At 51.7% G+C, this 26,126-nt stretch overlaps 1 protein-coding gene across 3 annotated transcripts; it reads right to left on the bottom strand.

Moving 5' to 3' along the window:
- RHCG (Rh family C glycoprotein) lies at positions 456 to 25,716 on the bottom strand. Of its 3 annotated transcripts, none has more exons than XM_021098368.1 (11): positions 25,462 to 25,716; positions 17,720 to 17,906; positions 14,168 to 14,318; positions 11,441 to 11,588; positions 10,473 to 10,639; positions 8,328 to 8,465; positions 8,026 to 8,162; positions 7,616 to 7,740; positions 7,340 to 7,413; positions 1,674 to 1,766; positions 456 to 863 (listed from the first exon to the last, which is right to left on the bottom strand). In XM_021098368.1, the coding sequence occupies exons 1-10, from the start codon at positions 25,646 to 25,648 to the stop codon at positions 1,698 to 1,700; spliced, it is 1,383 nt and encodes a 460-aa protein (XP_020954027.1). In that variant the 5' UTR covers positions 25,649 to 25,716; the 3' UTR covers positions 456 to 863; positions 1,674 to 1,697.

The raw sequence follows: 26,126 nt of genomic DNA on the forward strand, positions 1-26,126 counted from the left end.
GGATCCGAGCCGTGTATGCGACCTACGCCACAGCTCATGGCAACGCTGGATCCTTAACCCACTGAGCGAGGCCAGGGAGCAAATCCACATCCTCGTTCGTACTAGTCGGATTTACCCCTGCGCCACAATGGGAACTCCCCCTGAGGGCCCTTGAAAGGGAGCTGGGTCCATGGAGGGCCCAGTGGGCATGGTGGTTTCACGTACAGGTGAGTTTCTGGGGTGATTGATGTGAAGTAAGGAGGGACCTTAGGGAAAAAGGTCCCCAAAGCTGCACCCTGCTAGAGGGGATCGAGGCTGGGCAGACCCCAGCAGCCCAAATTCTTCCTCTTCAGCCGGGGATGATTTTCCTTACAGTGTGAAAGGCAGCTTGCGCCGGGAGGTCAGGACCAAGGCGGGAGGTCTCTTGGGTCTTTTTCTTCCTCAAACTGGCCCTGTTGGAGCATTCATACCCATTCTACAAAGAACACCGAGGACCTTTATTCATGGAGGCCACCATTTGCATGGCACAGAGAGGTCTGGAGGACTCAGGGGGCATGGAAGTTACTGGCAGGGAGTGGGAGAGCCCAGGGAGCTCAGTGGCTGGCAGCTGTGTTGTCCCCTAGAAGGGCTAGGGGTCCACCTCTAGTACCTGGCCCCCACTCAGGATGCAGGCACCCCCGGTGGCAGGTCTCCTGCAGCCAGAACCTGGCTTGGATGCCCACTCTGTCTACAGCTCCTCCTCCATTCTCAGGCAGGCCCCCTGGGATGGGGGTGAGGGTGGGGCCTGGATCAAGCCATCAGGCAGGGTACCGTTGGCCTTGCTCTTGGGTTCCTGGCTTGGTCAGCACTGATTCCTCAGGGAGCACCAGGAGAGTCTGTGGAGCCTGCAGGGAGGGAGCCAAGAGCAGTGGACTGTCACGTCCTGCTGTGGCCCCTTAGGTAAGTTTTCCTTTTCTGGACCACAGCCTTGTTTTCTCTGTTAAATCCCAACATCCTCTCCTGCCGCATTACTCAGCCTCTTGCCCCAGATGCAGCTCCTTCCAAGCTGTGGCCTCCAAGGAGGTCAGATAACAGATATGAGAACAATGACAGTGACGAAAGAGCCCAGTTCTTCCACTGGCCCTTTGTGTGACTTTGAAGAGCCTGAACCCCTCGGAGCCTTAATTTCTTCATCTATTAAAAAGAGTAAAGTGACTGCACCCCTCCTGTAGAGGTCTCTGCAGGGTTAGAGAAGCAAAAGGCACGAGACAGGGCTTGGCACAGTCCTCAGAGGGAGCAAGGAAATGTTAGTTAGTGGAAAAAAGGAAGGAGACAGGGAAGGAAGGAAGAATGGGTCTAACCTGAGTCGATCAAGGGAGTAGAGCCGGGCAGAAGTGTCATCTCCACTTTTATAAATGAGGAAATCAAGGCTCCATCTCTCAGATGGAAAGACCCTCAAAGTCACTCAGTCAATAGGCAGCAAAGCCAAGTACACACGCAGGCCACCTTCCATACATTCCTTCAGTCTAGAGCGCCTTTCACAAATTCCTGTCTGTCCAGGAGGCACGTAGTCTGAGTACCTCCCCACCAACTCCAGCCTGCTGCTCCACTCCAGGCAGAGGAGGTGGAAACTCAAATCATCATTTTTTGATGTTTTTGCCCCAGCTCGGATTCCCAGAGCTGGGCCCCCACAAATAAGCTGAGCTCACCCTCACCGGCTTCTCACTTGCCCTGGGATTTTAAGGTTCCGTGGGCCTGAGGGTAGGATCCTCAGAACGGGAGACGAGGCTCTTCTGGTCCTCGGGGATCTGCAGAGAGAGGAAGAAGCTCTGAGGGTCCTGCCCAGGCTGGGCAGGTGTCCCTGATGGAACTAGAAGAGCCGGGGCAAGTCAAGAGCAGCAAATGGTGTGTGACGGGCGCCACCTTGTGATCACTGTGCAGTTTGCATGCCATGAAGCGGGCAGTCCTTCACACAGGTATCCTGCCCCTATGTGGCTTAGCCACTGTCCAGGGTGCTGGACGCTGCAAGGCTGCGACAGTGGAGCGATGGGAAGGCATTCAAGTGAAGTGCATAGTGACAGCAAGAGTTGCAATATGCACTCAGGAGGCTGATAACCCAGCCTGAGGGGATTTTGATTGTGCTGAACACACCTCTGAAAGAGTAGTAGTGTGCCAGGTGAGAGGCAACAAGGCAAGCTCCCTGAACTGCAGGCAGGTCCAAAAGTGAGGTAGAGGGAGATCCAGGGAAAGCTGGAAGTGGATTGGTAGGTGGAGTAGGGGTGGGGCAGCTCAGCCCAACCTTGACCTCAAGGCTCAGAGATGATCCCAAAGATTCCTTCAACTGTGGTCCTGGGAAGCATCTGTCTCACCTCCATCCACTGGGAAACCACCTCATCTCCCAGGTAAACCACCCAGAGGCCAGGGGCCATGGATATGGCCTGATGGTGGCTTACTTCCACTGACTCGGAATTATATTACTTGAGACTGAGCACTGCTGAAGAATATATAGCACAAGGCAAAATATACAATGGAGAAAAGACAGCCTGTTCAATAAGTCGTGCTGGGAAAACTGGACAGCCACATGGAAAAGAATGAAATTAGAACACTCCCTAACACCATACACAAAAATAAACTCAAAATGGATTTAAGACCTAGATATAAGACCAGACACTATAAAACTCTTAGAGGAAAACACAGGCCAAACACTCTCCGACGTAAATGACAGCAACATCTCAGGTCCACCTCTTAGATTAATGACAGTAAAAACAAAAATAAACAAATGGGACTTAATTAAACTTAAAAGTTTCTGGGAGTTCCTGTCGTGGCGCAGTGGTTAACGAATCCGACTAGGAACCATGAGGTTACGGGTTCGATCCCTGCCCTTGCTCAGTGGGTTAAGGATCCGGCGTTGCCGTGAGCTGTGGTGTAGGTCGCAGACGCGGCTCGGATCCTGCGTTGCTGTGGCTCTGGTGTAGGCTGGCAGCTACAGCTCCGATTAGACCCCTAGCCTGGGAACCTCCCATATGCCGTGGGAACGGCCCAAGAAATAGCAAAAAGACCAAAAAAAAAAAAAAAGTTTCTGCACAGCAAAGGAAACCCTAAACAAAACGAAAAGACAACACACAGAATGGGAGAATCTTTGCAAATGCATCAACTGACAAGGGATTTATAAACACCTTCTGCAGCTCCATACCAAAAAACAAACAACCCCATCGAAAAATGGGCAGAAGATCTAAACAGACAATTCTCCAAAGAAGACATACCGAAGGCCAAAAAAAATACATGAAAAGATACTCAACATCACTAATTATTAAAGAAATGCAAATCAAAACCACTATGAGGTACCACCTTACACCAGCCAGAATGGCCGTCATCAAAAAGTCTACAAACAATAAGTGCTAGAGAGGGTGTGGAGAAAAAGGAACTCTATGACACTGTTGGTGGGAAGGTAAATTGTTGCAACCCCTGTGGAAAGCAGTATGGAGATTCTTCAGAAAACTACAAATAGAACAACCATTTGATCCAGCAATCCCCACTCATGGGCCTCTATCCAGAGAAAACCATGACTCGCAAAGACACGTGAACTCCAATGTTCATTGCAGCACTATTCTCAATAGCCAAGACAACCTAAATGTCCACTGACAGAGGAGTGGGTCAAGAAGAGGTGGTACATATACACAATGGAATATTACTCAGCCATTAAAAGGAACGAAATACTGGCATTTTTTGCAACATGGATGGACCTAGAAATTATCATGCTAAGTGAAGTCAGCCATACAATGAGACACCAACATCAAATGCTATCACTGACACGTGGAATCTAAAAAAAGGACAGACGGAACTTCTTTGCAGAACAGATACTGAGCCACAGACTTTGAAAAACTTATGATTTCCAAATGAGACAAGTTGGGGAGTGGGGGGATGCCCTGAGGGTTTGGGATGGACATGCTGTAAGATTTGGATGTGATGATTGTTGTACACCTATAAATGTAATGAAATTCATTAAGTAATAAAAAAAAGAATATACCGCACAGAGAAGGTGTGAGCTTAGAATAGATGATAAGGATCAAAATAGAACCAAGAGTGAACTTCTACATATGCAATTGATAATGTTTCTTAGTTTATTTCATGGGCATTAAACCTGTGTAGTTTCTAGTTGTGGTGTCTAAAATAGTTTAAGTTCTGGAGATCCCATTATGGCTCAGCGATTATGAACCCGACTAGAATCCATGAGGACGCAGGTTTTGATCTCTGGCCTTGCTCAGTGGGTTAAGGATCCAGTGTTACCGCAGCTGCAGTGTAGATGGCAATTGTGGCTTGGACCTGGTCCCTGGCCCAGGAATTCCATATGCCGCAGGCAGTCAAAAAAAAAAAAAACCACAATGAGATATCACCTCAGACCTGTCAGAATGGCTATCATCAAAAAGTCTACAAATAGCAAATGTTGGCAAGGATGTGGAGAAAAGGGTACTCTTATACATTTGTGTGTGAGAATGCTGTAGCCAGTATGTAAGTCAGTATGGAGTTTCCTCAAAAAACTAAAAATAGGAGTTCCTATTGTGGCTCAGCAGAAGTGAATCTGACTAGCATCCATGAGGATGCAGTTCGATCCCTGGCCTCGCTCAGTGGGTTAAGGATCTGGCATTGCAGTGGCTGTGGTGTAGGCCTGCAGCTACACATCCATATGCTGCGGGTGCAACCTTAAAAAAAGCAAAAAAGAAAAAAAATTACATCCAAAGAAAACAGAAACACTATTTTGGAAAGATATATGTGCCCCAATGTGCATAACAGTATTATTTTTTTTGGTCTTTTTGTCTTTTTAGGACCCCCGAGATAGGGGTCGAATAGGAGCTACAGCTGCCGGCCTACACCACAGCCACAGCAACTCGGGATACGAGCAGCATGTGAGACCTGCACCACAGCTCATGGCAACGCCAGATCCTTAACCCACTGAGCGAGGCCAGGGATCAAACCCGTGTCCTCATGGATGCTAGTTGTGTTTATTGACCACTGAGCCATGACAGGAATTCCCCCATAACAGCATCATTTACAGTAGCTAAGATATGCAAGCAACCCAGGTATTCAACAATAGATAAATGAATAAAGAAGACATGGTATATATACAGTAGAATATTACTCAGCCATAAAAAGAACAAAATTCTGCCATTTATAACAACATAGTTGGATCAGGGGGTATTAAGCTTAGTGAAATAAGTCAGACAGAGAAAGACAAGTACTGTATGTTATCATTTCTATGTGGAATCTAAAAAGTAAAATGAATGAATGAATAGAGCACAACAAAAATAGACTCACAGATGTAAAGAACAACCTAATGGTTATCAGTGAGGAGAAGGCAGAAGGGAGGGGCAGGATGGGATAGGGGATTAAGAGGTACAAACTATTATGTATAAAATAAATAAGCTGCAAGGATATATTGTGCAGCACAGGGAAATATAGCTATCATTTCATAATGCCTTTATAATCTATAAAAATATTGAATCACTGTGCTATACACCTGAAACTAATATTGTAAATCAACCAGACTTTAATAATAATTTAAAAAAAGCAGAGCCAAATGAAGGACAATGGAGGGCAGACCCTTGTCTCAGGAGCCACAGACCCAGACTAGGTAGGGCCTTGCCCTTGCTTGTCAGGAGGGGAGAGCGCAGGAGGCTAGAAGGAATGTCTGTGTCGCCCTCTAGCGCCGAGTGAAGGTAAATACCTCCAGTAATTCGTGGGGAGGAAAGCCAGAATTATGGCATGTTCTTAAAGAAAGTAAGTTCTGTGACAGTCTACTACTTTCAGCTTCTAGGACCATGTTAGTCAAGTTGAATTTTTGTACTGACACTTCTCTAGATACCGGGAGAACTGTCAGTACATGATCACCTGGGTGCTTGTTCCCATGCAGAGTTCCAGGCCCTACTGAATTAGAATTTCTGGTCGGACATCTGGGAAACGGAGTTTTCACAAGGTCTCCAGGGGGTTCTTATGGAAGCCAAGCATGACACTGTGATTCTTAACCCAAGCCGTATCTTAGATTCACCTAGGAAGCTTTAAATGCAGTCTTGGCGTTCCTGTCGTGGCTCAGCAGAAACGAATCTGACTAGTATCTGTGAGGATGCAGCTTTAATCCCTGACTTCGCTCAGTGGGTTGAGGATTCAGTGTGGCCATAAGTTGCTGTAGCTGTGGTGTGGGCTGACAGCTGCAGCTCCAATTTGACCCCTAGCCTGGGAACCTCCATGTGCCATGGGTGCGGCCCTAAAAAGACAACAACAACAACAACAACAAACGCAGTCTTAACATCCAGGCCGATACAAGACCAATTAACTCCAACTTTCTGGAGGCTGAGACCTGGACTTGGAAAACTTTTAAAGCTCCCCAGGTGACTCCAGTGTGCATGTTAGGGCTGAAACCAATGGTCTTGGCCAATGGTTCAGAGGAGGTTTTTTTTTTTTTTTTTTTTTAGATTTTTATTTTTTTCTATAATAGTTGATTTACATTGTTCTGTCAATTTCTTCTGTACAGCAAAGTGACCCAGTCATACACACACACATATATATACACATTCTTTTTCTCACATTATCCTCCATTATGCTCCTTCACAAGTGACTAGATATAGTTCCCTGTCCTATACAGCAGGATCTCATTGCTTTTTTTTTCCTTCTTCTTCTTTTTGCTTTGTAAGGCTGCACCCGCAGCATATGGAAGCTCCCAGGCTAGGTAGGGGTCAAAAACGAGCTGCAGCTGCCAGCTGTGCCACAGCCACAGCAGCTTGGGATTCAAGCGGTGTCTGCAACCTATACCACAGCTCATGGCAACACCTACTGAGCGGGGCCAGGGATCGAACCCACATCCTCATGGATACTAGTAAGATTCATTACCAGTGAACTGGTAATGATGGGAACTCCCACAGAATTGCTTTTCATCAGAATCACACGGAAGGCCCTGCTGAATAGCACAGGGAACTCTATCTAGTCACTTGTGATGGAACATGGTGGAGGATAATTCAAGAAAAAGAATGTATATATATATATATGTGGCAGAAAATGACAGAACATTATGAATCAGCTATAATAATAATAATAAAAGAATCACTCGGAGGGTTTGTCAAGGGGGCTGGGTTTTGAATTCACGAAGTCTGGGTGGGACTTGACGATCCATACTTGTCACCAGTTTCCAGGGGCGGCTGCAGCTCCGGGGAGCACAGAGGACCATGGTTTGGGACCTGCTGCTCTAGAACGGAGCCTGCAACCCTCAGGAGGCATAGCTTCCTGGCTAAAGGAACAGGATGACACAGGTTCTGTCTGCTAACTCTCCACCTCCCGCTTTCTCAAGCCCCGGCCCTGCGGCTGTGCAGGGGGACAAGCCCACAGAACTTACCTCCCAGTAAATGGCATCCTCAAAGCAGTTCTCATCAGCAGGTTGTCCCCAGAAGGGTAATTTCAAAATGACCCCTAAAGGAAATTGGAGGTCACGAGAGGTCAGGAGTGACTTCTGCTCTGCCTATCCAGCCCTTTCCCTCAGCTGGAAGAATCCCCCAGCCCCACAGCTCTAAGCGCAGAGGCAAGGGGTTTCCAGGAGCTCCTGGCTGACACGATCTTGGGTCCCCTAGCCACAGGGCCCCACCTTCTCCAGCCCAGCCACCCCCCAACTCACCTACGATGAGGCCGCCCACCAGGGCCATGGCCAGTGACACAAAAAGGCCGGCAGCCTGGAAACTGCCCTGCATGCTTGCTGTCCAAGTTGTCTTGGTAGCATCAATGTCAAAGGCATGGGCAAGCCTGGAGTGGAGACAAGGGGGCAGGTCAGGGCCCCATGGAGAGGCCACTTGACACACACCCACAAACGTGAGTGGGCGCTGAGGCTCAACGACCCCTGGGCCTCAGGCTTCCCATTCACAAAATGGAGCCATTGCCAAGATCAGATGGTCTCTAAGATTCCTATGGAAGGGCAGAGGTGGAGGAGAGTGGTCCAGGCTGGGCAAGCCAGGGGTGAGAGACAGAGTCAGAAGGATCGATGGAAAAGGAACAAGGGTGCTCGACCGCCTGCACCCCTCCCCTTCTTACCCCTTCTGCCCATACTGCTGAGTGTTCGCAGAGGCCGCTGTTACGGCCCCCACGATGCCGCCTATGATGCCGGGCATGCCGTGTAGGTTGTGAATGCCACATGTGTCCTGGATCCGCAGCCGGGACTCCAGGAAGGGCTGGAAAGGGGAGATGGATGTTGCTCCGGCCGGGAGGCCTCAAATGCACACAGACGCAGGGTTCTCCAGCCCCCCACCTCCTCCCTAGCAACCCCCGCACCAACTGTCAGGAAAACACAATCCCCAGCATCCTGCAGCCCGCAGCCCCGGGCCCTGGCCCCTCACCGTCAGGTACACAAAGCCCAGGGTGGAGATGATGCCGCAGATGAAGCCAACGATGAGGGAGCCATAAGGCATGAGCATCATCTCGGCGGCCGTGCCCACGGCCACCCCTCCCGCGAGCGTGGCATTCTGGATGTGCACCTGGGCGGGGCAGGCAGAAGGGGCAGGAATTCAGTCCTCTCCCAGGATACCGTCCTGGGGGAGCGGACCCAGAGTGCAAGTTGACCCGCTGTGTATGGATGCTGCCTGGGAGCTACACATGGCCCAGAGTGCATCTCAGCAAGCCAGCAGAGGTCTCCGAGCTGGGCTCAGGCTCGGGACAGTCACCCCTGTGTTCTCTGCCCCTGTGCCACCCACGCCAGCACTCGGGGCATTTTCCATGTGCACAGAGCAGTGCACTTGTGTCATGACGATGGGTTCCATCAGCACGTCTGTATCTTCCCTTTCTACCTGGGTGCCAGGCATCCCTGTGTGCCCAGGTGCACGTGTGTGATCTTCTCCATGTGCACATGTACCTGACATGGGGCCTATACAGTCACACGTACACAGGTCAGAGTCTGTGAGCCTACACAAGCACCAGGGGGCTCGCTGGGGGCCCACCTCGCCATGTACTGCATTGCTGGCTTGCGGAGATTTTGTTCACGTCCACCACGAGCCCAGAAGGTAAGAGCAGTTATCCTTTGACGTTTGCAGACGAGAACATGGAGGTGCAGGGAGGCTAACAGACTTGTTAAAGATGACACAGTTAGCAAGGGGCAGAAGGGTGTCTTGATCTAGGTTTGTGTGGAGCCAGAGCCCCTGGTCTGGACCCCGTTCCATGACCCTCCCTGCATGTGCCCGGGTCAGTGGAACTGTTCTCTCCCGCCGGTGCCTGAGTCCCCACCTCTCTGTGCAGTGACTGTCCAGGGCATCCAGGGGCTCAGAGCTGTGTCTGGGAATAGCAGGCACTCCTGGCTACATCTCAGCCCACATGTGCCCGTGTCTAGAAGCTAGTATCAGAATATCATAGAGAGGTGGTCTTTATTTCCAGAAAAATCTACCAATACCCATGGGGTTTGGCATCTCCCCACTAGTGACAGAAATACCTGCACCAGTGGTGTGATAGGATAGACAATGGACAGCACTGCATCCCTACAAACCTCCCGAGTGCAGTGGACAAGGCAGCAAAAGGACTCCCCACGCCCCCTTTTCTTTTTTTTTTAAATTTATTTTTCATTTTTTTAATTTTGTTGTTGTTGTTGTTGTTGTTGTTGCTATTTCTTGGGCCGATCCCGCTGCATATGGAGGTTCCCAGGCTAGGGGTTGAATCGGAGCTGTAGCCACCGGCCTATGCCAGAGCCACAGCAACGCGGGATCCGAGCCGCGTCTGCAACCTATACCACAGCTCACGGCAACGCCGGATCGTTAACCCACTGAGCAAGGGCAGGGACTGAACCCGCAACCTCATGGTTCCTAGTCGGATTCGTTAACCACTACGCCACGACAGGAACTCCCCCCTTTTCTTTTTTTGATTTTAGGGCTGCACCCGTGGCATATGGAGGTTCCCAGGTTAGGGGTTGAATCAGAACTGCAGCTGCCAGCCCACACCACAGTCACAGCAACGTGGGATCCGACCTGAGTCTGCAACCTACACTACAGCTCATGGCAACGCCGGATCCTTAACCCACTGAGCGAGGCCAGGGATCAAACCTGCATCCTCATGGATACTAGTTGGGCTTGTTTCCACTGAGCCACAACGGGAACTCCCAGGAATCCCCTTTTGAGTGTATGGGATAGGGCAGGTGGAGGCAGGGAAGCCTGAGGGCCAGTGTCTGGGGGATCAGAAGCTGGCAGAGGGCAGGTGCTAGGCCCAGAACAGCTGTCAGCACCTAGGCTGTGGGGAGGAGAGCAAGCAGGAGGAGCCAGTTCATCTAGAGCAGCTGGCATCATAAAACCTCCAAGAATCTGGTTCTGGGCTCTGCCAGCTATGTAATGTACACAAATCATCTCTCCTGGAACCTCAGTTTCTTCATTTGCAAGATGGTGTGATAATGCTTATGGTGCCTGCTTCAAAGATTTGTTGGCAGGGCAGCATGATCAGTGCCCCCTGGGCACAGGCAGTTGTGGTTGAAGCCCCCCATGCCCCCCCCCACAGCCCCCACTGCTCACCATGTCCAGCTTGCCTTTCTTATGCAGAGCACTGGACAGCGCCACCGAAGTGAGCACACAGGCTGCCAAGGAACAGTAGGTGTTGATGGCAGCTCGATGTTGGGCATCGCCGTGATGGGACACAGCTGAGTTGAAGCTGGGCCAGTACATCCACAGGAAGAGGGTGCCTGGCCAGACCAAATGGGGCCAGAGAAGAGGCATTAGATGGGGCCAGCAGAGCTCAGGCAGACATCCTGCCCTTCAGCTCCCAGAGATGTCAAGTGACTCACACGACCCAGCGATTTCCCACCCCTGTAGCTTTAGTCCTTCTGGGGGCTCTTCTTAGAAGACCCTCCCTGCCTTACTCAATACCTAACTCCCACTTAGCCTTCCCATTCTTCTCCAGGAAACATACCCTGACCCCCAAACTGGGCTGAATGCCTCCAACCCTGCTTCCACAGCACCTTGAAGGAGAATCTTTTTCTCCACTGTAGGGAGATTATCTGGTGTCATTGCCATTCTCTTTCACTACACTGTGAGGTGCTCCTTGAAGCCAGGGCTGGGTTTTAAGAGACCAGAGAGAGTGGCTCATATGAGTTTTCTGGAATGAACAGACAGAGGAAATAGGAATGTACACCTTGCATCTCCCAGGGAGGGAGTGGACAGTTCCTGATCAGCACTGTGTCTGCCCTGGGACATCCTAGGGAACATATCGGATGGGTGATCAACTTCTTCCAGCCCCATGGGGGAAAGGGATGAGCATCTGGGATCCTGGAAGTATCAATGGGCAACCTCTCTCTGCTCTTCCTCCAAAGGGAACTGGCAGCCACCCACCAGACCAAGTGGGGATTAGGTGTGATCATGGCATCCAAAGCTCTTCATGGCACTCCTCACCCATCATGGCGGCCCTCACCCATCATGGCGGCCCTCACCCATCATGGCGGCCCTCACCCATCATGGCGGCCCTTAATCATTAGGGAAGCTCTCACCGATCATGGCAAAGAGGTCCGAGTGGTACACAGAACTTTGCCTCTCCTTGCTCTGGTACAGGTTGGGTCGGTAGAGGATCCAGGTCACTGTGAGCCCAAAGTAGGCGCCGAATGTGTGGATGGTCATGGAGCCCCCTGCATCCTTCACCTGGGGTACATGGGGCCTGTCAGGCTCTGACACCTCCTCTCCCCACCTCCTCACAGTGTGCACCCATCTCCCCCCACACTCAGAGGGTCAGCTGTCTCTGACCCCACAAGCTGCAGGATGGAACTTAGGGCCCCCACAGACCAATCAACAGGGAAGGGGAGAAAGTGGGGGGTCCCCAGTACATCAACGATACTTTAATAATAATGGAGAGTGGGGGTCCCTGAGCCCAGACTGTATGTCTGCCAGCACAATCCAGGGCATCCTCACCCAACAGATGGGATTATGGCCTAACGGGGAACCCACGCCTGGAGAGGGACGTGCTCAGTCGCACAGCTGAAGAGGTAAAGCAGAGCTAGGACCCAGGGCAACCTCCTATCTAGTTTGTCCCTAGTTTTCTACCTCTTAATTCCAGGGAGCTCGCCCTTGCCTCTGGGGTCTCCCCTCTCCACACTTCCGCTTGCACGCCACTCCTGGCCCAACACCACCCCATCAAGACTGCCATTATCTGTCCTCCCTACATCCTATCACGCCCTTACCATCCGCTCCTCTCCCCCTCTGCCCTTCTCTGTCCCCCAAAGTCAGAGGAGGCAGAATTAGTGTCCTCCCTTGTCCTGGCCTCTACCTCCTATGCTTCCTCACTCAGCCCACTGTGCCTTTGAACCTTAAGTCTCAAGTTCCTTCTTGACAAAGTCAGAATGGAGTTCCTGTTGTGGCTCAGCAGTAACAAACCCAACTAGCATCCATGAGAACGCAGGTTCAATCTCTGGCCTTTCTCAGTGGGTTAAGGATCTGGTGTTGCTGTGAGCTGTGGTATAGGTTGCAGACACAGCTCGGATCTGGCGTCGCTATGGCTGTGGTGTAGGCCGGCAGCTGCAGCTCCAATTTGACCCCTAGCCTGGGAACCTCCGTATGCCACTGGTATGGCCCTAAAAAGACAAAAGATAAATAAATAAATAAATAAAAATAAAATGCCCTTGATCCCTCCTTTGTCTGGGTAACTCCTACCTGACTTCTAGCTTGTGTTCCTTTTCTTTTCTTTTTAGTGCCGCACCCACAGCATAGGGCTCTGATTGGAGCTATTGCTGCCAGCTTAGCCACAGCCACAGCAACGCCAGATCTGAGCTGCATCTGCGACCTACACCACAGCTCACAGCAACATCAGATCCTTAACCCACTGAGTGAGGCCAGGGATCAAACCCACAACCTCATGGTTTCCAGTTGGATTCATTTCCTCTGTGCCACCACGGGAACTCCTAGTTTTGTGTTTCTTCCTCCAGTAAGCCACTCTGAGCTGTGGAGCTTTTTTAGGCCCTCCTGCCTGCACCTTAAGCCACCTATTGCTGGCTTGTCTCACTGTTATTTTCTTCCTGGCCCCCGATTGGATTGTGAGTTCTTGGGGTCCCTTGCTCACCTCCGTATCCCAGTGCCTGGAGCATGCCTGACAAGCAGTCAGACTCCAAAACTCATCCCTTTAACAAATATTTGTTGAGAAATTATTAGGCATTGGGCCAGGTGCCAGGGATAGGGATGGCCTAGACAAAGTTGTTTTTTGTTTTGTTTTGTCTTTTTAGGGCTGCACCCACAGCATATGAAGTACCCAAGCTAGGGGTTGAATCAGAGCTACAGCTGCTGGCCTATACCACAGCCACAGCAATGCCAGATCTGAGCTGCATCTGCGACCTACACCACAGCTCATGGCAACCCTGGATCCTTAACCCACTGAGCGAGGCCAGGGATCGAACCCGCATCCTCATGCAGACTAGTCGGGTTTGTTATGGGAACTCCCAAAGTTTCTTGACCTTATCAGATAAAGATAAATGAGTTGAAAAGAAGGGATATGGGGGCTTGGACTAGTCTGATAGCTGAAAAAAAAAAATGACAAAATGAATGATTAAATGTAGGGTGGCCTAAACAAAAAAACAAAAGAATAGCTGAGGGAGTCCAGGCCATGCCCAAAGATATGAGTCAGGGATTAAAAAATGGATGGGGTCTGTGAAGAACCCCTACTCCTGTTCATGTACCAAATAGATGTCTGAGCGAGAGTCAGAGGCCTAAGGTGCCTCCTACCTGGGCCAGTGAATTGGCCAACTCCAGGGACCATCATTCCTGCCCTAATCCTTGTGAATTGCACCTCTGGATTTGTGCAGTGCACAACCTGTGCAGCTGTACAGGTCCACCATGGTCACTTCCCTGGGAACCTTCCTTATAAATGTGTCCGCTCAATATACCAGGCCTTTTTCTTGGCAGAGCAATCTGGGAGTAGGTGTGTGAGAGAGCATATGTGCAGGAACATCCTACTCTTTCCATCTGATGTGTAGGAAAGAGAAAGGACAAGAAAGCCAACATAAGAGGAACCTCTGCTCTGCCCAGCTGCTGGAATGATTTGCCAGGTAGACTATCATCCCTGCCCAATAAATGCCTTTACTCCCACTGTGCAGATGAGGAAACAGATTCAAAGGTTGAGTTACCAAATCTGAACTGAATCCAGCTGGCAGATCTCCCCAGTCCTCTCTTTCTCTGTCCCCCTGCCATCTCCCCAAATGTCCCTTTTACCTCTATCCCCATTGAGCCCTGCTCACCTCCAGCAGGTTGAGAAGAATGAACTCATTCACTGAGAAGAGGGTCACTTGGAAGAGGGTCATGATGAGGAGCTGAACAGGGCTGACTTTGCCCAGGACCGCCCCAAAGGCCACACAGACAGAGCCCACGCAGAAGTCCGCGTTGATGAGGCTGTGGGAAGACAGGCCAGAGGAGGGGCTGAGGCAACAGCAAGAAGTGGCACCCAGAGCCCTGGGGTTGAGTCTGAACTTTGGTGACCTGTGGGTTTGGGCTTGTGGCCCAAACTTTCTGAGCCTCAATTTCCTCCTGTGATAATGGGTACATAGCATCCTACAGAGCTACTCTAAGAACTAAAATAAATGGCATGAGAGAGATCCCGCACGGCAGTGACACATAGTAGATGCTACCCCCTTCCTTTGCAGCCCCATCTCAGGCCCCCCTCCTGGCAGGCAGCTTGTGCTCAAGGCGCCCACGTGGACTGGTTGCTGTCATTCAATACAGCCCATACCTGCAGGCTGGCCCTGCCCTCTACTTCCTACCTGCCCTCCCAGAACCTCTTCTCACCTGCCTCCTCTTCAGCCAGCTTTTCCCCGATTCCTCTAACCAGATGTGGTCTCTGCCTCCAGATCCTTACTGCTCAGTCTACACACTCCTCTCCTGCTGGCTCCTAGGGCCTTGCTTGCATTTGCGTTATCATGACCACGATCTCCTCTTCACTTTTTTTTTTTTTTTTTGCTTTTTAGGGCTACACCCGTGGCATATGGAAGTTCCCAAGCGAGGGGTCGAATTGGAGCTGCAGCTGCCGGCCTATGCCACAGCCATAGCAACGCCAGATCCTTAACCCACTGAGCGAGGCCAGGGATTGAACCCAAGTCCTCATGGATGCTAGTTGTGTTCATTACCATTGAGCCACAACAGGAACTCTGACCTCCTCTTCGCCTTACCTGAGGGAGAGGGTCTATGTCCAGAGGAGAGAGGGGGCTTCCTGCAGGAGGTAGGGGGCTAGGGGCTGGTGGAGGGAGGGGGAAGGAAGGCCAACAGAGAGGATGGAGGCAGAGGAGTACACAGGCCATTTATGTCTGGACCCCAAAAGCCCAGCCAGCCAGCACAGGCTGACGTCATGCGGTCACAGTAGACCCTGGTTGCATCCATGTGCCTGCTTTGCCTAACCCAGGCCTCCTGGTGCCTTGCCAGCAGCAAAGCTGTCCTGGGTTCCAAGGCAGACTCCCCACGTGGCTCTCTGAGTGGTGAGTCTTGTCAATTGGGGCCAGTGTAGAGACAGTGGGGGCCACTATAAGGCAGTCACATCTGAAGGAGTTTCCCTCCCCCACACTCAGAGGTGTGTGTGTGTGTGTGTGTATGAATCAGGAGGTGAGAAGAAGCAAACTGACAAATAGGGTCAGTGTCTGGAGTGGGAATCTTGTTCTGTCAGGTCCCTCCCAAGACAGGATATTCACTGGAAAGTCTGCTTCTCTAGGAGCCTTGTTTGCTGCTATGTCCCCAGGACCTGGCTGAATGAATGATGACAGTTGCTAAGTGCCAGACTTTTAACTACCTGCTCGGTACTGCACACGCCCTTCTGCACCAACCTGAAGCAATGGGGCAGGTGCTATTTTTTTTTTTTTTCTCTTTTGGCCACCCCGCAGCATATGGAGTTCCCAGGCCAGGAATCAGATCCAAGGTGCAGTTGTGACCTACGCCACAGATGTACTATCATTAACCACATCATAAATATGGGAAATGGAGGCTTAGAGAGGCTGAGTTCTTTGCCCAGATTCCCATAACTGCAGGCCGAAGACCATGTGACAGAGGTGACCACTAGGAAGGAGTGAAAGGGACAGCTGAAAAGCCCACACCTGGGCCATCAGCTTCTGGGAGATGGCCATCCGATGTCACATCTCCAGCAGGGCCTGCAGAGGGCAACCAGCTTGGAGTGACAGGTGGGATGTGGAGGACTCTTTGGCAGAGACAGGACAGAAGCCAGGAGAAGGGTCCGCAGGCCAGGTCTGGGGACACCAGGCTCATCTCAGCCTCAGGCACCAGAAATAGGCTCCATCTCAGTTGCCGAAATCATTTCCCTGAAGGTCAACTGTGCCAAAATCAAGTTGGGAAGTGACTAATTTGTTAAATACCTGGTTCACCAAACACTTAACTCACAATAAACTTACAATAATTCCCTTTGAACATTTACAAAAAGCTATGTACTTTTGCTCTGCATTGAGCTGTGGTGGCCAATTAGATCTATTATTGGTATTTTTACACTTTGGGTCTATGGCTTTGGGAATGAGAATTTCTTGTGTATCTTGAACAGGAGAGTGACCTGTATGTCATAGATTTTATGTACAAGAAGGTTGACTTACTAGTTCCAAAACATTTTCTATCTAGTCAACTCTCTTTCCTGTATCTCTTAATTCACTGCTTGAGTGAATTAATATTTTGCAAATCTTTGCCATATGTTTTAAATTTCAGGCACCTGGCCTGTGATACCTGGCTGATGCCCACTACTTGGCAGCAGGGATCTGCACCTTAAATGTGGTTTTATGCCAATTTGTCTCTAAACCCTTTCTGTGGACTTGGTTTTCAAGCAGGCTAATGAATGCTCGTTTTTACACACGACCACCAACTTTGTCAAATTACGAAACATGTTTTTCTTTGGCCAAACTTGCCCTATGTCTACAGAAATTGAAGACAGTCTAAAGTGGACTTCAAGAAGAGCCTCGAGTAAACCAGACCTTGACTAAAATGGGGGGTGGGAGTGGGTGGAAATCTCCCAAAAGTTGATTTTGTCCCATGCAACGCAAACTGCTATAGGTTTCAGAAGATGCGGAGGCCTAGGGAGTGAGGTAAATGAGTCATTCCGGAGTTGACTGCTTGGCAAGTTGGCTTTTGGCAAGTTGGTAAATTTATTGCATAACCTGGTGGTGGAGGAAATCCCGTTGTGGCTCAGCAGAAACTTCAGCTTCAGCCCTAGATCTCCACACCCACATGTGCCTCACAGCTCTTTCCTGTGTCCCTCCTGGGGTTGGGGATACCAGCAAGGCAGGGAGAAGCACTTCCATTGGACTGGATTTCTCACTCAATATTCCTTCCACAAGGAACCTTATGAGGCCGGTTCAAGCACTCCTTCCCCTTGCCTGCCATCCACCACCCCCATGGATCTCATGGGCTGCCGTCTCTCAGGGCAATTGTGATGTTTGATGTGTCAGGGTGGACGGTCCGGACCCAGCCCCTGGAGAGAAGCCTGGCCTTGTGTCCCTGCAGCCTGCACCTTAGTAGGAGGGGAACCCTTCCAACAGCACGTGGACACCATTAGAACCCCCACCCTGAAGACTCGCTAATCAGAAAGTGAGTGTGCGTATGAGTGTTCGTGTGTGTGTGTGTGTGTGTGTGTGTGTGTGTGTGTGTGTGTGTGTGTGTGTGTGTGTTGTCTGCTGCAGGGCCCGGGGTACACTGGTTGGATGATGAGGACTCAGCGAATCGCCTCAAGACCGGGGAACCCGCCCCCGGACCCGCCCCTCACCAGATCCCCGCCCACTCCCCCCTCGTGGCCTCCCCGCCTCCACCACACTCACTTCTCCACGCCCAGGACAATGTAGCCGCTGTGAAAGGAGTGCAGCCAACCCTGCATAAGTAGCGCCCACTGGATGCCAAAGGCCGCCAGCAGGAAGTTGAAGCCCACAGAGCTGAAGCCGTAGCGCTGAAGGAAGGTCATGAGGAAGCCGAAGCCCACGAAGATCATCACGTGCACGTCCTGGAAGCCTGCAGGGAGAGTGCAGTGGGGGTCTCACTGGCATAGCGGGTCTGGGTCCCCACACGGAGGCTGTGTCTTCCTTGCCACTGACCGGGCCTGGGCGGTGCCCTGTCCTGCTATCCCTGCCTCTGGATCCTGGGGCCAAGCTCAGTAATGAATGCCCCTGCTGCAGGTAGAAGGGCCACTACCCCATCGGGTCATAAGATACAACAAGGTCTTACTGTATGGCACGGGGAACTAGTCAATATCCTGTAATAAACCATAATGGGAAAAAATATGAAAAAGAATATATATATGCATAACTGAATCACTTTGCTGCATATCAGAAACTGACATAACATTGTAAATTGGCTATATTTCAAATTAAAAAAAATTTTTTTTAAAGAGCCTCTGGAAGGAGTGCCCGTTGTGGCACAGTGGTTAACGAATCCGAATAGGAACCATGAGGTTGTGGGTTCGATCCCTGGCCTTGCTCAGTGGGTTAAGGATCTGGCATTGCTGTGAGCTGTGGTGTGGGTCGCAAACGTGGCTCGGATCCTGCGTTGCTGTGGCTCTGGAGTAGGCCAGTGGCTACAGCTCTGATTAGACCCCTAGCCTGGGAACCTCCATATGCTGCGGGAGCAGCTCAAGAAAAGGCAAGAAGCCCCCCCGCCCCAAAAAAAGTGCCTCTGGGAGTTTCTGTTGCGGCACAAGTTCTGGATGAGGCTTAGGAAGGAGGCCCTGGCCCACTGTTGGGTAAGAGCTGGGGGCATGCAAGTTGATGCTAGAGAGCTTTGGGTCTCACCCTAGCATGGTGCTCTGAGCTTTGAGCTTCCTGTTCAAACGAACACAAACAAACAGCAGCTCTGCTCACGTTTCATATTGTGTGCAGCCGATTTCGTGTATTATCACGTTTCATGGTTTATCACGTTTCCAGCTGGTGGAGAGGAAACTGAGCTGATGGAGGGGAGGCACCATGCATGGTGTTACGGTTACTCTCCGGAAGAAGGGAAGGGTGACAGACAGGAGGAGATGTGTGACAGAGAGGAGGCAATGCATTCAGATGCAGGGAGGGGAGTTGGCAGGAGGGTAGGGCTGCTGGTACACAGGCCAGTAGCAAAGGTTTGCCCCCTGGAGGAGGCAAGTGCTGTGTCTAGTGCTGGCGGCAGGGGTGGGTGGTGGTGGGCAGTCAGGGCAGCATGAGGGGAATGGAGCCTGGCCATTGGGCTTGGAGCCGGGGCCTGGGCTCTGGCAGGCCTTCGAATAGAGACAGGAGGTGGAATATGGGAATGGTGAGGGGGAGACCACGGCAGAGGACCAGGCTGCCTTGAAGCTAGCGGATCAGACAGGGAAGGTGCTAGCAGGGAGTGGGGGTGGGGTAGGGGAACCCCTGGGAAAGGCAGGGGTGTCAGCTGTTTGGCAGCAGAGGGGGTGCAGGCTGAGGAGGGCTTGGAGAGGGGCTCCTTCTGGGGGGTCATTTGCAGTGTCAGGGCTGCTTTTGTCCTCCCTGTGGCTCTGGAGCAGGAGCAGGAGCAGGGTAGCCTTGGCTTCCCAAGGCTTCTCCTGCCTGTGTCCCGCTCGCGGTCTTCTGTCCTCCGTGACTCCCTGGCTGTCCCAACCTCTGTCTCTGACCCTCTCTTTACCCCCCACCCCCACCACAGACAGCAGCTTCCCTCTCCTCAAGCACCTTCCTGATTCATTCTGTTGCTTCCTTCTCTTTTCTTTTCTTTAAAATCTTTTTGCCTTTCCTAGGGCCGCTCCTACGGCATATGGAAGTTCCCAAGCTAGGGGTCCAATCGGAGCTATAGCTGCCGGCCAATGCTGGAGCCACAGCAACGCAGGATCCGAGCCACGTCTGTGACCTACACCACAGCTCACAGCAATGCTGGATCCTTAACCCGCTGAGCAAGGCCAGGGAACGAACCCACAACCTCATGGTTCCTAGTCAGATTTGTTAACCACTGCGCCATGACAGGAACTCCCTTCTCTTTTCTTTTCTTTCTTTCTTTTTTCTTTTCTTATTTTTGTCTTTTTAGGGCTACACCTGCGGCCTGTAGAAGTTCCCAGGCTGGGGGTTGAATCAGAGCTGCAGCTGCCAGCCTACACCACAGCTACAGCAATGCCAGATCCTAGCTGCGTCTGTCACCTACACTGCAGCTCACGGCAACACTGGATCCTTTAACCCACCGAGCAGGGCTAGGGATCAAACCGGCATCCTCATGGTTCCTAGTTGGGTTTGTTACTGCTGAGCCACAGTGGGAACTCCTTTTGCTTCCTTCTCTTTATCTCCCAAATTGGTCTGCATCAGCATGTAAACATACCATTTTATTAATTTATGTTTCATAAAATTTGGTGCTACCAAATGCCTTTAATAATAACAGTCTGAACATCCAAGACTGCATGACCTTTATCAAGGACATCACCTCTCTGATCGGCAGCTTGTTTCCTGTAAAATGGGAATAGTCCAGAGCTGAGAGGTGTGGGTTTCACATTTAATAAGTCATCCAACCAGCGCCCTGGAGTGGCTCTTTAGCATCTGCTCAATTAGATTAGCTACTACTTCTCTTTTTTTCTTTCAAGACCTACCCGATGCTTTGCATTGGGTCGGTGACTCACTAAGGGGCCACGGAAGTTGACAATACTTCTGTCTTCCCTGTCCTTCCCCAGCCTGCAATGCCTCAAGGAGCCCAGCCCAGAATCTGCTCTCCACCTAGAGGTCCCTGATCCGGTGAGCTTGGCACGCTGGCGTCCAGCTCTGAGAGCTGCCACAAGGGGGCACCAGTACACAGCTGTTCTCCATCCCCTTCCTAGCCGGCTCTTCCCACCCAGGATGGGTCCCCAGTGAAGCTGGCCAAGGTTTGAAAATCTCTGAAATCTGAGAACAAAGTTTCCCCCATGCCACATCAGCTGTCTCCCCTCTGCTGCCTCAGCACAGAAGGAGTGATGCCCTGTGGTGTCCTGGGTACGAGCCCTCCCATGCTCCATAGGCCAGCCCAACCTAACCTGTTGCCCTTGAGGCCTCCAGGCCAGTCCTTCAATTCTTCAAGGCTCTGTGCCCACCTCTCCCACAGCTCAGAGCCAGCCACAGAACCACCCCATCACTGCAAAATCTGGGAAATGGTGGGGGATGGCAATGTGGCAGAGACCTGGGAAAACAGGGGTGCTGTGTGATGGGAGGGCTTGGCCTCATCCCTGCCTGTGCCACTGACCAGTTGAGTGTGGGGCAAATCTCCAACCTCCATCTCATGCACCATAAAATGGAAACAAATAAATTCCTTGCCTGACCAAGCATGCAAAAAGCCCTTATAAGCACAAAGAGAGCACAGAGCACTTTAAACACTATAATCATTCAAACTAATATTCAAAGAGCTATTCCTTGGCCACGTCTCTAAAGGGATGCTGGGCCTCCACGTAAACAACTTCAGTGACAGACTCCCTTCTGAGGAAGCTTATTTGCTGTCCTCTCCTTTCATGCCATGAGATGTGCCCTCCCAGCCACCTGCCACCTTCAATCTACCAGGGGATCTGTGTATTAAATAACATTCCCATTTCATAGATGAGCATATTGAGGCTCAGGGAGGTAACTCATTCCACGCAGTGGTGAAGCCAGACCTAATTCTAAAGCCAGATTACACTGCCCTCTGCTGGTTGGAAAGCTCTTTTTTTTTTTTTTTGGTCTTTTTGCCTTTTCTAGGGCCGCTCCTGCGGCATATGGAGGTTCCCAGGCTAGGGGTATAATCAGAGCTGTAGCCACCGACCTACACCAGAGCCACAGGGATCTGAGTCATGTCTGCAACTTACACCACAGCTCATGGCAACGCCAGATCCTTAACCCACTGAGAAAGGCAAGGGATCGAACCCAAAACCTCATGGTTCCTAGTCGGATTCGTTAACCACTATGCCACAACAGGAACTCCTCTTTTTTGGTCTTTTCAGGGCCCCACTTGCCACCCATGGAAGTTCCCAGGCCAGGGGTCGAATCACTGGCCTACACCACAGCCACAGCAATGAAGGATCCAAGCCTCATCTGCAACCTATACCACAGCTCACGGCAACATCAGATCCTTAACCCACTGAGCAAGGCCAGGGATCAAACCCGAGTACTCATGGATACTAGTCCGATTCATTATTGCTGAGCCACAGCGGTAACTCTGGAAAGCTCACCTTTTATTAAATGGAACTGAATCTGAGGTTCAGGGCTTCAGGAGTGCAAGAGTGAACCTTGCTGCCTTGGTTTCATGGGACAGTCCTTTGGGTGTTTGAAACCGTGGCATCCTCTGTCTGGGGTCAGCTCCTGGAAATGTATCCCAGTCCTCCCTCAGTCTTTCCAGGAAACTTCCAGAGCCCAGGTTCTGGTGGCTCCTCCTCAGGCCAACCTTGCCCAGACACTGCCCAGGCCACTCAGGCCCCAGAGACCCAGCGCAGAAGGCAGTTTGTGTTCTGCAGCCCATGCCTGCAGCATAGCCTTTGAGGGTATTGCCAGAGTGGGTCCCCCGCTGGTTCTGTGCCTGCTATCTACCAAGGGGCCCACACCCTGGGAGTTGTCCTCAGGCTCTCCTGGGCCCCAGCCTGAGCCAGCTGGAGCTGGACTCCACTGGAAACCGAGATGCCCAGTGGATTCCACTAATCCCCTGGGTAGGAATGAGGCCCTCACAGGTGCTGACAGCCTGGTGCCAAGAACCTGGAAAGCACCACAAGGGCCTGCCCTCACCCCACACCCCTGAGAAGTGCTTTGAGGCCTGGGAACCCAGGCTTGCCACCCCATCTAGGCCAGGAGGCCATGTGCCTCCAACTCCTAACTATGGCCACTGCGACCAAGCAGGACAGGAGGAAGGTGGGAGGAGGGAGGTCCAGGTCTACCCTGAGCTCATTAGTTTCCTAGCTGGGTAACCTTTGCAAAACACTTCCCCTCTTTGGCCTTAGTTTCCCAGTCTGTAGAATGGGGCTCCTAACATTCCCTTCCTCATTCAGGGGTGGTGATGCTCGAAGGAGAGGCTACACATTGGCTTTGAGTGGTTGCCACCACTTCCTGCCTTTGCCAAGGAATCCTGGGGCCTGTGTGCTCTCCCTACACGCCTCTCCTCTCTGTCACTTCCTGCTCAGATGACAAAGAGTTCCCCAACACTCACGCAGGACATGGCAGGGGAAACTCAAGGCCCTCATCGATGGCTGGGGCTACTTCCTGCTGCTTAGTGACCTCGCTCCCATCCTTTTCACAGACTCTACATGGGGGCCGTGCTGAGCTATGCAGTCCCTCTCCCAGCATGCTTCCTCAGCAGGTCACCTAACTGCATATTGCCATGAATGTAGCCTACTTTTCCTGTCCTCACCATCCCCCTGCTCTCCAGGAAGCCATCACAGAGCTCTTGAACCCACTGAAGCCAGGAGTGGGGTTGTGTGTGGGGGGGTGCCTATCTCTTTGTCCAGAGTGGCCAGAAGCCCTAGTTTGCTGGCATAGTCGTAGTGTATGCCTGGGTCCTGGCAAATTACAAATCTCCTCCTTCTTCCTTTTCAAAACTGGCATTTGGTTGATCAATTATATGGTCAGCCTCTAGATAAATGATTGTTGGATTGTTGAGTGAATAGAAGTAAAGCATGAAAGACAAGTGGATGGGTGCAGAGAGAGTGGGGATAGAAGTTAGGAAGATGTGGGAACTGTACCCACCCCCCCAACCACTGGTGTGTCCCATAGCTCCTATGATAGGGTTTTGAGGCCTTCCACTGCCCGGACATATGCAGGGCATATAAATGCCCTTGGGAGGCCTTGTCCCTCATGGTCTACCCAGGGGCTAGTTCTGTGGCCAACAGAGAAGCAAGAGCTGGAGGGAAGGACTGAAACAAGCAAAGGAAGTTCTCAGGTGTGCCTGCCTTGCCATTTGCCAGACAGTCTCCTACCAAAGAGCATAACAGTGGGCAAGGTGAAGGGTGGATTCGAAGTCTAAGTTCCAAGGCTGCAGCTGTCAAGAATCTCTTAAAAACACGGCCCTGTGTGGAGCCTGGCAGAGGCTGTGGCCTCGTCATCGCAGGGTACCCTCTTCTGTCATCTCCCTTCTTTTAGACACCACATGTCTTTTTTTTTTTTTTTTTTTTTTTTTTTTTGCCTTTCCTTGAGCCGCTCCTGCGGCATATAGAAGTTCCCAGGCTAGGGGTCTAATCGGAGCTGTAGCCACCGGCCTACGCCACAGCCACAGCAACGCAGGATCCAAGCCACATCTGCAACCCACACCACAGCTCACGGCAATGCCAGATCCTTAACCCACTGAGCGAGGCCAGGGATCGAACCCGCAACCTCATGGTTCCTAGACGGATTCATTAACCACTGCGCCACGATGGAAACTCCTAGACACCACATTTCTATTAACATAGCCTGTGACTCAGTGAGCTATTTGGCAGCCACATGATGTGGCAGGCTCCCCCTGGGCTTGCATCCTCCCCCACCTCCATGTTTTTCTGCGGGTTCCCAATCTGAATATGTGCCATTATTTGATTGGATCTAAGAAAAATGGGTGGAATCCCATTACTGAGGGCATACAAGCCACGGAGGGAAGACAAGTTTGTACAGGTGACTGTTGGAGATGAACTTTAGGGTCCCTTCCAAAACAAACAGTCCATGACCATGTGAGCACCAGCAGTAGGCAAGATTGTCATTGGCTGCTGGTAGATAGTGTGGAAAAGCAGAAAACACGAGGGCATAAAGAATCCTGGGCTGGAAGTCCAGAGGTTGGGCTGACCCAAGTGACCTTGGGCCAGGTCTTCCAACACCTGAGTCCTAGGGCCTCTGTTTAGGGCTCTTCTAACTGCTCCATGATGGAGCAAGGATTCCATGCACTGGCCAGACCTTTACATGCAGTGTCTCATGCCAGCCTCACCTCACCCTGCAAGGTGGGTCCTATTATTATCCCCACTGGACAGATAAGGAAATTGAGTTTCTGTAAGGTTGGCATTTGGCTAAGGCCACCTACCTAGTCCATGGCAGAGCCATGACGGAGGTGAGGTTTGGTGATTTCAAGGCCATGCTCTTAACCACAGCACTACAGATACCAGAGAATTCAGGGGTGCTTTCTCCCTCTCCAAGCCAAAAGGTAGTAGGTGCCACAGTCCCCTACACCGCACTGCTCCCAGCAGCAAGGCTGGCAGGTCACCGAGTCTTTCCTGCAGCCCTTAACATTGGAACTACTCCCCCTAACTTGGAGAGCCAGGATCCAGTTGGAGACAAGGGAGCCAGGGTCACCCACAGGTTGGTGACCAAGATGAGACCTGGGTCTTTTGAGGACCTCAGGAAGGGCTCTGCGACAGGAAGTTTGGAGGTCTCTGATGGCAACAGGATGGAGCTCACCCCAGTGACTTCTCACCAGGTGAAAGGAATTTGTGCACATCTGGCCCTTTCCCAAGATTGGTCTCCAGACACCTGGGGACACCGCCTGGTGGGGAACCTAAGGGGGGCGGGGCAGGGGACTCCTCCAGCTCCTCCCTGGCCCTGGTTCCTGAGCAGCAGGCTGCAGAGGGGAGGCCAGGAAGGGCCATCAGACTAGCGAGGACTGCTTGGACAAGCCGCAGGTGGGCTTGCAAGGCGGCCGGACTTACTGGGGTAGCGATAGTAGAATTCGTTGTCCATGTCGCTGGAGATGTTCCTGCCCAACCTCTCCTCAATCCAGTGGGCGTCCGCATCCGGGTCGTAGCGCACAAACACGCCGAAGAGGATCACCATAATCACCTGCAGGAGGAGGCAGGTGAGCGGCAGCCGCCAGCGGAGATTGGTGTTCCAGGCCATTGCTGCAGGGGGCGCGGAGCCAGGGCTGAGAGCCGCCAGTTTGGACGCTCGGAGGCCGGAGAGGCTTTTAAGACCCGGGCTGGGGCGGGGCGGCCGCGTCGGGTTGCAGAACAGCTGATGTGGGAGTCGCCCTCGCGCTCGCCCAACCGGCGGGCAGCGGCGGCGGCGGCGAGGAAACCCGCGGGCCCCGAAGCTTCCCGCCTTAGGTTGGGATGAGAGCTGTGGGAGCAGGAGCAGTGGGCAAGGATGAAGGCGCCCCAGCCTCTGCCTTCCCGCTTTTGTTCTGATGAACAGAGAAAGAAAAAGCCTATCCTTTGCCTCCCGCCGCGATAAAAACGACGGCATTCGCGGATATAAATCATCATCATCATCATCACATCATCATCATCATCCTGTTTCCTTCCTTTCCTTGATTACAAAATTCATACAGGGTTCATGAAAAACCAGGAAAACCCAAGAAACCATCACAGTCCAGGGA

This window comes from Sus scrofa, chromosome 7 (genome assembly GCF_000003025.6).
Source record: "Sus scrofa isolate TJ Tabasco breed Duroc chromosome 7, Sscrofa11.1, whole genome shotgun sequence".
Lineage (NCBI taxonomy): Eukaryota > Metazoa > Chordata > Mammalia > Artiodactyla > Suidae > Sus > Sus scrofa.

Bases quoted from the DNA above. Each gene is read 5' to 3' on its own strand.
- RHCG (XM_021098368.1), bottom strand. From the start codon at position 25,648: ATGGCCTGGAACACCAATCTCCGCTGGCGGCTGCCGCTCACCTGCCTC. The intron at 14,319-17,719 runs GTGAGTGTGGTG...GTCTTCCCACAG, and splicing joins ATTGTCCTGGGCGTGGAGAA to CCTCATCAACGCGGACTTCT. The intron at 11,589-14,167 runs GTGAGCAGGGCT...CATGTACCCCAG, and splicing joins TTCTTCTCAACCTGCTGGAG to GTGAAGGATGCAGGGGGCTC.